This window comes from Rhea americana, unplaced genomic scaffold (assembly GCF_003343005.1).
Source record: "Rhea americana isolate MKP2758 unplaced genomic scaffold, rheAme1 scaffold_146, whole genome shotgun sequence".
In the NCBI taxonomy this organism is placed as follows: Eukaryota; Metazoa; Chordata; class Aves; order Rheiformes; family Rheidae; genus Rhea; species Rhea americana.
In genome coordinates this window covers 1,729,748-1,745,618 of record NW_028185550.1, presented here as the reverse complement: position 1 = coordinate 1,745,618, position 15,871 = coordinate 1,729,748, and the positions used below count along the sequence as shown (strand labels likewise).

At 38.1% G+C, this 15,871-nt stretch overlaps 1 protein-coding gene across 1 annotated transcript in view; it reads right to left on the bottom strand.

Annotated features, from left to right (window-relative positions):
* The window catches only part of PLCB1 (phospholipase C beta 1), a 416,514-nt gene that overhangs the window by 174,060 nt on the left and 226,583 nt on the right, over positions 1-15,871 (bottom strand). Inside the window, exon 4 of the mRNA XM_085299181.1 lies at positions 689-829. Within this exon, the coding sequence (XP_085155307.1) occupies positions 689-829 (141 nt within the window). The remainder of the gene's footprint in view (positions 1-688; positions 830-15,871) is intronic.

Here is a 15,871-nt window from a genome sequence, read left to right as displayed (position 1 = left end):
TTCCTTATCACACACAACTACGTTTTATGTGTTTTGATGGATAGAAATGACRGGTACTGTGTAGCCGCATGGAAAAAATACTTTCATAAGGTAATGACATCTACTTTACAGCTCTTTCAAGAACTATCAGTATGCAAAATGCATACTTAAAATTGACCTTTGAACATGACTAGAAAAGGTCACAAGTGTAAGTTAAGTTAGGTGTCTGCTTGCTGTCATACTTGAATATAGAAAGCAGATCTGTGGATAAACAAATTCCCATTACTCCGACAGATCAACCTTAAAGAATCACTAATTTAAATACTTATAATTAGCATACATTTATAACAAGTATTAAAGGGTGATAACTACTGAAAAATACCAATAGTTGATGGAGAGTCATAATATATTTCTTATACCAGAATTAATATGTGTATATATGATTATTTTCACAGTCTTCATTCGGGCTTTACAAAGACAGTTACAAGCAATGTTCTGAAGACGAATACACACATCAGTGGCAGCATTTGCTGAATACACTCCCAGAAAATAATGATTGCACATATTTCCTTTGATACTGAGCAGCACAACTCTATTATAGAATTTAGGATYATCTCATTTGAAAACGCAGTTCTCTCTTATTTATCCACATTTCAAAGCAATACTTCAAAAACATTAATTCTATATGACACAGGTGAACATATATTACCTTTGCTATATCCTCTTGAAATGCCACTAGGTTCAAGTATGATATATTGACCAGGTCTGGACCATAGACCACAGTTATCATTCGATTTTCCAGTCGACCTCCTAGGTTCCCAGTATCCAACAGTTCACGCAGTTTTGGATCCTGCAAGTAAACACATTGATAAGTAGTTCCTGTTTAGTTAGTTAAGTGAAATYGTTATTTTGAACATTTTAAACATGATCATAGTAAGCTCTGATCTGGTTAATTTTTCATTAATATATTTAAAGTTATTAACTCAGAATAAAATAAAAAATTCACTAACTGGAACACTTCAAAGTCTCTGAGCTCTCCAAAGGCAAAGGCAAAGGGAAAAGAYGAAAAGTTGTCCAGATGCCAGCTGYACATTCCAACTCTCAGCCATTTAGTCTCTAAAGTTAAGTATACACAACCTGTTTTACTAGTCAAAATTATGTAATCTAGCCAAAGGCTACTGCCCTCTCTAGAAAGATTCTCTATGATTTTAACGGATTTCAGATAAAGCTGAAAATGAGAAGGATTTACTTTTTTCCTAAAGAACTCGGAAGAGTGCCTGGAACTAACAGCCTTAAACATTATGCCAAGATATAGACAATGTAAATTTGGTGATGCTTTCCTCTTTCTCCTTCATGTCCAAAAAGACACACATTATTTAAATTGTAAGATATATTCCACTTATATTTAGTTTTCAGACTTTTTTCATGTTTATGTTCATTATAAAAATTAGTGCATTACATTTTTGTGAAGAAAAGATATATTTGATATTTTTTTTTGCTGTTAATTATAGCCAGAACTTCAATTTCATTGGTAGTGTAAGCATGTGAGAAACAATTTCAGGTTATTTGGTAACTCTACAAYTATCTAAGAAATTGCACTCTAGTATTTCCAAGAAATACGCTATGTATTTTGCAAACTAAGAAAACTGCTTGATTCCTGGCCTCAAGATACAGTATATAAAGGTAAACACAGAGGAAAAGAAGAAATCCTGTGTGACTGAATTCAGCCCTCAGAATAGAGCTAGTATAATTTGAAMGTTCCAGATTTCTTACAAAATCATATTTTTCTGTCTGGTATAAATATAGGAAAAAGCCCAGGGAATCGGATCATTACCGGATTATGCTCAATTTCTTCACTAATGTGAAGACATAATAGATTCTGTGTAGAAACTGAAAAATTTCAAAACTGTCAGAAACACATGCTGCAGTTTACGTTTCACTCTCATATGAATCTTTGTCCTTACTATGTGCATCCGCAGTTAGTATTTATACTAATTCTTAATATTTAATAACTTTTGAATAACAATCAAAATCCTAACTGTGCAGTACTAATGCAATTTACTGTAATAGAATGATAACCTTCAGATGATAAAAAAGGCTGTTTTAGCAAGGATCTTGCAGGAAATTGTACATCCACAAGACCTCAGCCTAAAGGYCACCTTCTGACTGGTGTCAGATCTTGTTTGCAGACCACGGAGTTACGCATGTGTTTGCCAAACACGTCTCCATGTTCAGAAGCATGTGTTAAAGGACAGCATACGAACTGGAAAGAAACTGCAAGGCTGTGTATCATAAAATCTGAGACTCCTTAAATACTGGGTAAGATGGTAAGTGTTGCAAGAAAACACAATAATCGTGTTGGAGGGTCCTGTGCAGAAGGAACATGACTGTACTCTGAGACAAAGACGACTTCATGGATAAACAAGTTAATGCTTTCACAAAAAACAAGATCAGAAGAGGGATATCTAAACAGGAGCTRTGTTCCTGACATGGGGACTGGAAGAGGAAGGACTCAAAAATTATGTTAATTTGCACCTAGGAGTAAAGCTACAGAAATACACTGAAGATACTTAGTTATTGATGGTGTATTACTAGCTCGGTTACATTCTCTTTTATTTACTGGATGAATGTTACAAAGCACTGTTTAATTTCCCTGAGATGAGATTTCATCTGCTTTTTACTCTCTAGCTTTTCAAACCCCAATCAGACTGATAAATGCTTCTACTAAAACGGCCTGGTGGCAGGAGTCTGTCATCCTTTCTGATCAAAAACTGAACAGGACTGTCTATCTGTTTTAATTCCCTTTCACTCATTTCTCATTAGTTTCTTTCTCTCCCTATCCACAACAGCAAAAGAAATGAGCTAATCTTTTCCCTTCCTAGCTATAGTCAGCAATAAGATGGATCACACTCTGGTCTAAGATACATATTAGTTGTGCATCACGCAAGAAAAAGGAAATACATGAAATGGGACATCTTATTTCAAAGCAAATTCATAAAYAGAGAAGATTCCTAGGACTGGCTGAACAAGGTACTTAGAAGCACATAGGAAGTAGCTGGTCAAGCAATGTGAAAATGAATTTAGTCCAGTCTTCTGATTCACAGGATTTACCTCCAAGTTTTAAATGCAAGATATTATACAGACCATCCTCACTGTTTGTCTCTTCGGACAAGCGAAATGCTGAATTCTTCCGTTCTGTTTGACTTGAGTCTAACAAAGTTCAAAGCACATAATCCCCGAYAGCAATACAGTATCTGGTTGCCACACAGCAGCTATTAATAAAGGGTACACACTGCATATCCTGAAGCATGTCAAGACAATATAAAATGCACACTGAAGATTTAAAATATYAATCTATCTTCAGCTGAATGTATTTCAATAAACTGTGGAAGAATAATCATTTTAGAGGATACAAAAATGATTCTTCACTGGAATATTTCACTTACAGAAAGCCAAATCCCAAATGATTTTTATGGGATATTGCAAATGGACTTGTAGATGTGGCTTTTTTAAAAACTGAAATTATTATATTTATATGCATATATATCCGTACACATACATATATATGGATATGGATTCTGTCAATGGGAGTATTTTGGTAATAACTGAAAGCTGGCCCTTTTTGGCATTGCCATGGGTGTATTTGCCTTTTCAGGGAGACAGCAGCACTTCCACTTGTGACTGACAACGTTGCTCTTAATTGATGGTTTCTGTCATACTAGTCGGTCCTTAGGTTTGAAGCTCTTGTTCTTTATGAAGGGAGCTCTACTCCCTTATCATCACACTTAACTGCAAACCCTGCTGAGAAGATCGGCAAAGTGCCCTTCATCGAAGCCTTGAAGACTATCGGTGTTCTGTGAATCAAAGTCCTTTTTTAGAACGACAGCAAGTTATCCTGCGGAGATGAAGACCCTGTGCTGACAGGAAAATACATCGAAAACAATCAAGCAGCAAGACTCAGTTTAGCTTCTTTTATGTAAATTGGGTTATTTTGATTTTGATAATCCCATTTCAAGGAGCGAGACTCAAAATCTGCTGCTGTTTGTTCTTCAATGTATGGGCACACAAGCAGGCAGACTGGTTTTCAGGGCAAGTGCCTTGCTAGACTGGGGCCTTATTATGAACATATTGATTAAAATACGTTCAATGTATGCTGAATATTGATCATATTTGTTTTTTAAACACCCCAGCTACTGAAAGTCTATCATTCTAGGGTACATCTCTGTACATAGAAGACCTGTTTGTAGGACAAGATCATTTTGCCTCTTTTATTCAGAAGATATAGATGTCAGCTTGCTTCTTCCTTCCCACTAAAGTCTGGTAGGAATTTCAGCTCAAGGAGTAGAACTACCTGAAAACTTAGCCACAAACCAGGTCAGAAAAGTCAGTTTTTCTGATATGACATTTCTGTGGTTAAAGGACTGACAGATACCCTGGAGGGAGATACGAACTGTAAGTAGACAAGTACAGAGAAGGTGACAAAGGTTGGTATTGGCAGYACAAACAGTTTCAGAATCCATACAAATCAGATTAACCACGTCAAACTGAGGCAAAGTGATGACTCTCTGCTCTTCGGGAAAAAAGACACTGCCTATTTAGTTCCACTGGCATGATAAAACTAGCAAAAGAAAACACACTATAAACCTATCCAAACAAAAATACCAAGTAAAAGAAGAAATTAGCCAGAAACATGGTAAAATAATAAAAAAATACGGAATTTCTAAAACATTCTTGAACAAGCACTGAATATAGGGTATTTGYCAGAAACCAAGAACCTGTAGATAAGCAGAGAAAAACAGATCTTTATCAACTTCCAAAACTTTCTCCTGCTTTGTTTTCTTTTCCTGGAAATCATAAAAATAGCGTAAACTTAAAGAGGCTATTCAGCAACTTTAATGACAATCTCTGCAAAGACCGCTTTCAGCTGCGGTAAGTGTTATTAAAATGTAACTCTGAACACTTAAATTCCAATTAATGTGTGCTCCGCAATACAGCTTTTAATAGCATCATCATTTCTTTAACCTTTTTTTCTGAAAACCTGCAACACACCATCTGTCCAAGAAAATCTGTGCTGTTTCCTAACACATCACCATATGTGCATATAAAACGCGGCCACATTGTTTTATGGATTTAGCCTTTATAACCTATTTGTGATGTATTCCGCAATGATTCTCCGCTGAGACAGAGAAACACGTCAGCGCAGGCAGGCACCAAGCGCTGCTGGGCTCTGGGAGCTGCAGGGTGCTGGGCTAGCGCCTCCCAGGAGAGCTCTGCCACCGGCGCCGGCTGACACCCGTAGCAAGCCCCAGTCCCTCCRCGAGGAAACCGCCGGCAGCCCAGCTCCACTCGGGCAGGCTGCGCGTGCCGTCCGGCTCCGTCTCGGCCTCTCCAAACCCAAAGGATTACGGATTCTGTGTTTAGCACATCTCAACACTGCTTTAAACGCATCAATAGGCAACAGGTCAGCCAAGGTTTCATGTTAAGAGTAATGCAACACCTTCCTTGCGCCCGTTTCTCAAAGCGGCAACATCACTTTTGAGAGCGGCCGTCTCTGATCTGAGAACCACACTGAACAGTAACAGGATCTGTCAGATGCTAAAGATTCCCCTCGGGGCTGATAGCTGCAGACAACACGAARGCCAAACTGGCTGATTATCGAACACCTCAGCCTGGGCTTTCGGGCTGCAGCACAGTTGTGCAATTACAGTACTATAGGAACTTCTCTTCAGTGCTGGAAAACAGTGGTTTACATAGGATAATCATAGGAAACTCCACGCTTTTTCATGCCTCTACCCTGTGTCCCTGTGTGTGGACAGGGAAAACCACAGATGGACACAAAGGAGAGGGAGAAGAGGGATTAAGGGTACAAAGGCAGGCAGCCCTGACTACGTGTCCCCCGGCTGGTATCACCTGGCAAGAAAGGGAAGGAACAGGTCTGCCCTTCATCCATGGGCAAACTCTCTTCTAGAGGTGCTCTGCACCTCCTCACTTCTGCTCCCTTTTCACCTCCCAGAAGCCGTGTTAAATCCTTCTTCAGTCCTTGAGCCATCACACCCTCGAGCAGCAGAGTGAGGGCGGGCAGTTTCCAAAGCTTTAAAGCAGAGGAGCTTGGTGTAGCAGTCTTCTGGGACAAAAGTAACGGACATGGAAGAGACCTGTTTGTTCCTTGCTCCACATTTCCTGTTTCGGTAGTGTTTATTTAAAGGAGGTGGGAATGTAAGAATACACCATACAACGCAAGSGAGAATTACCATGTTCCCCTCCTCAGTGCACAGAATTTTACTTTTCTAGTGTACCACCAAAGACAACAGGAATATTAGAAACCTAMCTCATTACTTGTATTGAAGGCAAGCTTGCCATATGCAGAGACTATTCATAAATTTGGCCCAAATGTCTCAACTTCATGGATTTTTTTTTTCACTGATTTAACTTCAACCTTTTGTGTCTCTTGCAATGGGTTTTAAAAAGACRCATGTTCCTTACTTGTAATGAGGTCTTTTGGTTGTCATTGCGATACATGGTTTGGAGTATTACAGYCATGATTCTAAATGGTCAGCTTCTCGTGACAATTCTGGAAACATTTAGCTTATATCTATAAGAACTTAGAGAACTTATCAGCTCTTTAATTTTATTTTAAAATTATGAATGCTACATGAGAATATGGTAGCCTATACACATTGAAAGCTAAGCTGGATCCCTCTATAGTTTTGCTTTGAAAAAAGGCAGTCTCATACATCCATTGCTTGTGCACATATCTGCACAGGCTATGGGAATYTCATGCAGTGAAACATTCTCTTTCAGATATTAATTAAATACTTCAGTGCTCTTGAATTTAAAGCTAAGAAAGGGACCCCAAAGCCTCAAAAAAGTAGATGGCTAAAAAAGAGAACTCATCAACAAAAAGCACYATATACAAAAACTCAGCGTTTATCAATGCTTCTTATAACTTCTGTCAATCTGGCATATAATTTCCAAATGTTTTCTGCCTCTGGGACTAAAAACATGTCATCTTCTTCATACTAATACACTGTACTGAAAAAAGCAGAAGTTTCTCTCAGTAAAGCAGTGTTGGCTGAGAACTTGGACAGGTATTCCTTTGAATCAAAACAAACKTCATTTTATCATGGTTTGTGCTTTATTCTTGTCTCTTTACTAAAAAGAAATACTGAAAATACTTTGATTTTACAATTAAGTAGTTTAATTATGGTTTAAATATATGAAGTTTTGAAAGACAATACAGATCTTCAGTTGGGTAAGTGTAAAATATTTGCCACTGCTGAGCAATTCAGCTTCTCTGATCCCCAGTTCCTTTTGCCCTKTTTAAAAGCTGGTTGGCTTATTATTATAAATCAGCACGGAGATCTGTCTCATTAATTCTTTTTTTCAGTTCTTTGAAGGACTTCATGTGTGACCACTGACAAGTAATTTAGCTTCTGTGACTCCCAATTCCTCCATCTATAAAAACAGGAATGTACYTAATTTACAGGAATGCTTTAAATTAAAATCACAGACAGTTTCATCTAATGTGCATAGATGATCCATGTTAAAATTTCCACAGATTTGAAACACCTAAAGGAAAGATAGGAAACATATAAGCCATGATACATTACTTAGTAAAATTAATAAAAAACCTCAAAAATAAGRCAATTTCTTTCACTAATAGAGAACAAAAAAYTGAATGATAGTTCCACTAAATAGAGGTGTAAATACTTCACAGTACTTCRACAAGAAKCAGAGATTGTATTTACTGTGAACAAGATGTTTGCAGAGTCTTTTTTCTCTATACTTCTTTAAAAGCTTAGTTGCGGCAAAATTAGAGAGGASTCAATTCTGAGATGAAATCTGCTTCAATGACATCTTGTCTGAGAAAAGTTATAAAAAGGCAAAGTATGCAAAAGCATGAAAGCATACTTTTTTAAAGATTCTATAGCTAATATATACTCTAAATTCTGAAGAGAAGTGCTCCACAGTAAGACACAAGAAAACATACAAAATGTATGTCCATTTGTACCCTTCTAYGTGGATACATCCCAGGTTTTGCATGACAGAAAGTTGCTCAGAAAGCCTGAGCAGGGCCAGCATTAGTGCAACTACAGGCATTGGAAATGTTGTTTCCAAGCAAAATATTAATTGTCTCAAGTTAAGTCAAAGGTTGAGTCAAAACATTTATTATTACTTCAGCCAAAAATGTTGTGCTGACATCTCTACTAGAGGAACAGTATGAAAAGATATTCTTGCAGTGACAAGGAGAGCAAGCAGAAAAGGGCCTCCAACWCGTAGATTTTTATCATTTTCTGTATCAGAATGTTTTCCAATTTGTTGCACAAAACGGAAAAGATACATACATTAACATAGCTTATAAATATGCCCATACTGTACATAATACAGCTGCTACAATTTTATATTAGATACGTACCTTTCAAAATTGTATTACGTAACTATAATAGTASTTTAGAACTCCTTAAACTCTCTAGGTTTTTATAATCCCAAATAGGGATTTGGAACTCAAGACTAGAGAGGTTTGAAGTAATGTTGGCAATAGACTTTCATGTTAGTTTCATGCTCATCAGAGTAAGATTTGCAAGCATTCAAAGAATATTTTTCTAGCTCTTTATGTATTCCAAGAAGCAGTGGGTGGGTGGGTGGGGAGAAAGGTTAATTAGTTAGCTACATTTGCAAAGAGAGCTTTCCAGGCAACAGTTGATTTGTGCTTAAATTAAACTAAGAACCTTGCTAAAATGAGATCTGACAGTCTGACTCTGTCCAAGGCAAAACTCCCACAGATTTTCTTCSAGTAGAATTAAGGCTTATCTTTAGCAATGCCTTAACAGAAAAAGTTTATTAACAAAGATGTGTATATAAATATGCATATGTATGTATTTCTTTGCATGTATATTTTGTACATTTTACCCAGATTTCAAAACATCAAATCTAAATACCTTAAGCACCAAATAAATAGCTAAATGAAGGAGCAGTATAAATAAAAAAAACTAAGTTTCTCTCAAAATCAGACCACTTAACTTACATGACTAAGTACTTACACAGCGTTCCCTGCCCCTGACTCCATTCGCACATGATGTGAACTAAATGCTCTTATCAGTGCAAGTGGCCCAATACAGAAGACCATCTAAAGTTAGAAATTAGCCTCTAATACCCAACTGAAATACTTTTCTATGCTCTGCGGTAATTTTGGGGCACAGTTTTGGTCTAAGAGACTTCTCATGTCAATGACGATAAATGAGAGTTACTTCTTAGCTTTTAGTCTCTAGAAGTGTCTCATCTTCTCTACTCATCTCACCTGCCCCTACAGCCAAGCAAGACTGCTAACCATGTCCCTCGGAAATCTTTCCTCACCTCTCTTACAGTCACAGAAATACCTATCTGACAGTCCTCTCTCTTTCCCTCTTGGGCATACAAGGCATAGAGGCAACAGCTTTCGGAGGTGAGAAGACTCAACTTCAAGCGCTCCACGCCAAATCTTTCAGGGCCAAGGGCCACTTCTGCACGGCTTCTTAAGAAGCTGAGAACTGCTGTAGTGCAACACCTTGACCCACAGAAACAAACTGCTACTGCTAACTAAATTAACATTACTGCTAATGATCCAGATACAGATTTCAAAGCTGGTTCAAACACTTTTTCAGTCACACAACTACAGCAACAGTAGAGGAGTAAGAACTTCCAATCAAATGGATTGACAGGTTCACCTTTCACAGAAATGCTTGTCTTCTCTAAGTCCTTTCTTTGCTGAAACCCTAGTCAAAACTATCAATAATTTATCTTTCAGCAATCTCTTTCACTAGGTAAAGAGAACATCCATGCATGCAAATAATTTACACCTACAAAACTAGATGAAAGGATTTCGTCTCTTTTCTTTAATGACCATCATGTGAAATGAATATATTCCAATGACTACAAGAAAGATAGACAAAACGGTGCTCTCCAAACTCTTTTTTCTATTACAACATAGACCTCGCAGAAAATTCAGTATTTAAATACATTCCTGCATATCATCATGTTAATTTCACTAAATCTATTATCTTCAAGCCAGAAATACATTTAGTTCAGTAAAGACAAAAACTGTGCTATGGGATTTWAAAAATACGTCTTCATACATTTTGCAGAAATGTATCAGATCAATAAATGACCAAAATATTTGCAAGTACTTCTTTTTTGAAAATATTTTTCTTTTTTATGGCTTCAAGATGTATTCCAAATTTTGCATGCTACCACTATAGCTATCTGTGCACAGAAATACAGCCTATGTCTTATTTAAATATCCAAATCTTTGTTTCAGATACCATTTTTGTGTAAAATAATTCAGTGTCTTCAAAACCAAAGGATGCTTCTTAAAGAAATACTCTAACTAATCTATACTGGTCTTAAGTTCACCATCTGTTCAGTTAATAAGGTGGGATATTTCTGGAATAGAATACAATATTAGAGGAGTCAGAAATGTTTCAGACAAAGAATCAGACTCTGTGGAAAGAGATAGAGATAGAAGAGACAGAAGCCACACTGGCTTCTAGGACAGATGCCTCTTGATATGTGCAGCAACACTGAAGRGATCAGATGCAACTAAAACCTCTGGCCTCGTCGTCCTATAGAAATTAACAGGGATGAAAGGACACTGAATTAGGAGTCGAACAGTTGGTCCTGACCATCTCGCTCTGCGAAACTCGTATTCCAGAGCAACAATTGCTCTTCTCAAATTAGCTTAATCCAATTCTATGCTGGAAGTAAGAACATCAATACATCAAGTTTACCAAGAACAGTTTATTAAGAATAACAAAGCCTTCACCTTTTTCTACAATGATGCAGAACTTTTAAGGAAGACAGAATAATGAATTATGTATGTGCCTGCATAAGATGTACTTTTATTCCAGAGCGCATCCTTGGCAAGGTTCCCTCCAACCTGTATTTTTCTATGATTCCACAATTTTGGTACCAGGTGTGTGTCTACTTCTGGTACAAGAATTAACCAGAGAAAACACAATGTGCTTATTGCTAGAGATTCAGAACCATCTTTGCCAAGTTGGTATTYTTCCTTACAACCTAAAATAATATTGGCTTTTACAGGAGAGGGAGGGATATGAGCAAATAACATTTTCTATTGTAATGCCATTCTCTGTGAAAGCAAGCATTTAATATAAAATACAAGAGAATGAGTGGGATGTACAAAGGAAAAGCTGAGATGCTAAAACAGGGCTGCCTCATTTCTTTTTCTGCGATCTTTCTCAAGGTTCAGGGGATCCAAACCAAGCTCCCCTGGTGCTCTCATGCCAGAATACAGAGCATATATTTAGCCTGTCTTTTTATTTAGTTCTCCTTTTTAATGTCCATGTTTCTCTGATTCTTYTTAATTTCACGGTATTCAAGTTTTAAATTTGTCGCAAGACTGTGTGTTCTAACAAAGAAATAAGGTGAGAGGACAAACTATCTAAGTAAAATTGGATGAAATGTGGTATTTTTTCAGTCCATTCTACTTTTAGATGTGACTGTGATTAACATTAAAATACTTTATATCTCACAGCGAACAYCTTAATTTAAAAGGCAATTTAAAAGAGTTGAAACATCTAGAAGAAAGCTACAACCATACACAATATTCCTTTAGACATTTTCTATGTCACTAACAATTTCTACTCACTCAGATGGCTCGTTATTTTAAAAAAAGACCTTTAAACATGCATATTCTCTTTCACTGTATTTCCCTTCTCTACCTTTGAGGTTTTCTTCAGTATAATTTTAACGAAAGAGATGAAGAGATAGCTGAGAAAAGAAACTGCTCTCATTTTCATACTACCTCTGTTAATTCATTCTCTTTGGTCTATATTAAGACTACTGGAACTATAATGTGTCTTAGACTCACAGGATTTCTAAAGCAGACTGCATAGCACTAAAGAGCAGGAATAGTTCCCTTGCTATTTTAATAGATTTTGTTATGAGATAGATGTAYATTCAGCTATTCATTTACACATACTTTGTGAAATCTAAAGTGTTTTGAATCATTTTGAGTGCAAGGTATTGCAGGAATGTCCATTATGCTTTTTGGAGTGCTCCATAAGGGTTGAGTACGAGTGCTTACATTTTGAACRCACTTTTTAGCTGAAGGACGTAGGTATATCCAGACGGTCTGTAACACCCAATGCATCCACTATCTACCCTATATAACCGATGAAACACTGAAGGCTATAACTGAAAACATCTGACTAATGAGTTGTTTATGATTGCAACATTTCATTTATGCTAATTAGAAATGAAAGAATGATATATCCTGTTTGGCAATGTTAACATTATTTTGTTACAMCTTACCTGTTTCTAAGACATTTTGCAACTGTCAGAGAGAGACAGAAGCGTAGGTTCTAATATCTGCTGTAACTTTTTCAATTACAAAGTAATATAGGATGCTTATTGGTAAAGGTTTCAATTTACCTGATTTTAAGAATTGCGAACACCCACTATTCCCATTAGCCTTAAATATTTAATCCTAGGAAACACTTTGCAATATAGCAAAGAACATGTAAAGAATTTCAATGAGGACRCAGCAACTGATTCTACCCTGTAAAAACATAGAGAATAGAACTGAGACTCACAGGAATAAAAAGCACAAATTGTCTCTGGTTAAGCTCAAATCATTTTTTTTTCCTTCTTGGACTACACCACACACAGCTCCTGCAGCAGTGAGACTGCAACAGACTTGTAACAGCACACCTATTTACCTACCAACTGCCAGCTGCAACTTCTTGTGCACTATTATTTGGCACATCACCTCCACCTTAATCTTACTACACATCTGTAACAGTAATTGAGAAGTAAAAATACATTTACAGACTCTTGAAATATGAATTTTGCTTAACCAACCTGGTTGATAGCCTTCTCTGATGGAATGACTGGCTGGGTGGATGAGGGCAGAGCAGTGGAYSTTGTGTACCTTGACTTCAGCAAGGCTTTTGACACTGTCTCCCAAAACACCCTCCTAGAGAAGCTCGGGAAGTGTGGGTTGGACGAGTGGACAGTGAGGTKGATTGAGAACTGGCTGAAAGGAAGAGCTGAGAAGGTTGTCATCAGTGGCATGGAGTCTAGCTGGAGGCCTGTGGCTAGTGGCATCCCCCAGGCTCAGTACTGGGTCCCATCCTGTTCAACTTCTTCATCAGTGACCTGGATGAGAGGACAGAGTGCCTCCTCAGCAAGTTTGCTGATGATACCAAGCTGGGAGGAGTGGCTGACACACCTGAGGGCTGTGCTGCCATTCAGAGAGACCTGSACAGGCTGGAGAGCTGGGCGGAGAGGAACCTCATGAGGTTCAACAAGGGCAAGTGCAGGGTCCTTCACCTAGGGAAAATAACCCTAGGCACCAGTACAAGCTGGRGGCTGACCTKCTGGAGAGCAGCKCTGCAAAGAAGGACCTGGGAGTGCTGGTGAATGACAAATTGACCATGAGCCAGCAATGTGCCCTTGTGGCCAAGAAGGCCAATGGTCTGCTGGGATGCATTAGGAAGAGTGTTGTCAGCACATGGAGGGAGGTGATCCTGCCCCTCTCCTCAGCCCTGGGGAGGCCTCATCTCGAGTACTGTGTCCAGTTCTGCGCTCCCCAGGACGAGAGAGACATGGAGCCCCAGCGTAGGGCTATGAAGATGATGAGAGGGCTGGTGCAACTGCCCTATGAGGAACGGCTGCGAGAGCTGGGCCTCTTCAGCCTGGGGAAGAGAAGACTGAGGGGGGATCTGATCAATGTGTATAAGCACCTGAAGGGAGGGTGTCAAGAGGACGGAGTCAAACTCTTTTCAGTTGTCCCGTGTGTCAGGAGAAGAGGCAATGGACAGAAATTGAAGCACAGGCAGTTCCACCTGACATGAGGGAGAATTTCTTCCCTGTGAGAGTGATGGAGCMCTGGCACAGGTTGCCCAGAGAGGTTGTGGAGTCTCCTTCTCTGGAGATCTTCAAAGCCCGCTTGGATGCAACCCTGTCTAACCTGCTCTAGGTGACCCTGCTGAGGGGGGAGGTTGGACTAGCTGATCTCCAGAGGTCCCTTCCAACCTTACTGATTCTATGATTCTATGAATAGTCGTACAAAGTTAGCAGACATGGATGAGCTTATCTCCTACAGATCTCAACAGGTTTGGGTGTTGTACACCTCCTGGCTCACACTCAACAGCAATCGAAGAGCCCGGACACCGCGAGGGCAAGGCAGTACTTAGCAGTTCAACGGTACCTTGACTGTGCGAGCATAACTACTGCAGCCTCGCAAAACAATTCAAATAGCAGAGGCTGAAGATGGTAATGTTGAGAGACATGAAGTAATGTATAATCAAAATGGAGAAATTACGTAAGACTTTTTTAATGTTTCTCTTTGGTCCAGAGAAAATGATATTTTTTAAGTACATTTTTACTTTTAATAAAAATATATAACTGAAAAGAACAGAAAAAGAAAATAGAGTTATGTTTTACTGGACAATGTGACCACTGAAAAAAATAGTAGGATAGTAGCAATAAATATTAGGAGTATGAATAAGATCTACAAATATATTTTTGGCCTTGAGTATCAAACAGAGAGAGAAAATAATGAACAAGTGCAGAAACTGGATTTGAGTACTTGTATGACAAATTAATACTATTACTTGTTTAAATACAGGTAGCATGTTCAGTCATCGCTAGTAGAAGAATCTCTGAAAACTAATGTTATTGGCATGCAGCTGCAGACAGAAGGAATTATTCAAGGGATGTCATGAACATCATTTTAAGCAGGTTACTTTGTACTGTATGGTACTGAGAAGCATTCAACAAAGGGGATATAGAACATGTGCCTGGATCTATCTGAGATCAGACTCTATGAAGAATATAATACATCCAGTCAGAGAACAGTCATGATGGAAATGATGAGGACTGCATACTTGTAAGCAGGCGTCTAAGGTAAGAACGATGGAAAATCAGTGCAAGAAGGAAGTGAAGGAAATGGTCCCTAAAGAAAAAGAACTGCATGTCATGAGGTCCATAAGAAAAATCCACATGCAGACACTTTGGCACTGCGAGCAACTTTGTGCATATGAATTATCTGYATATGTTATTCTCCTGAACAGAGATTTGGTCATAAATACATCTTCCTGCCTACAAATTTGCAGACATGGAAGCTTAAGTAARACATTTATATTTAGAAATAGTGTCAGCAATAATGGCCAACTTCCTCCTTCAAGCTTCTCCATTTCCRTTGGTTTTTCTTTGGTTCAGAGGAAAACTAACAGGGGCAATATTCACTACTTCTAGGAAAGCAGACAATACTCAGTGAACATTTTTTTCAGTTAAAAATACAACYGCATCCTTGATATCCACTGATTGCTCCTTCCCATAGTGGAAATAAAGCWAATGGCTTTTTATTGTGCCTTGCTTGAACATGCAAGGACTCTATAGRTATTAATCACCTCAAAACCTAGTATGATTTTGGAAACTCTGAAAATCCTGGTCTCAGTACAAATATCAGATGATGTAGTGAAATTAGACATAACTGGACAGATCTTGTGTTAATTTATATCCTTAATAACTTCCCCCACTTCAAAGATGTTAAACTGGATTTACAATAATTTAGAAAAGGTAAAAACTGTCACAACGAGTTTAATAGTTATTATTTTTAAATGTGTCTTGTTGAAATCCTGCCAGTTTGCAAGAATTCGATTTCTTACATTTAGAAAGTGGATCAGCACTTCTCTTCCTAATATCATTTGCTAAGTGCCAGAGAGACTTCTAGATATTCAAGAATTTAATGAACTACATCCAACAATTTAAGGCTGTTTCATTTAGRTAAGAGGCTTTCCAACTTAAAGGATAAAACAACCGCTAAGGCAGTGGAAAATRAAACAGGTCTCTGTGTGCACAAACCATCCAAGCAGTTAAAGCCAAGTCT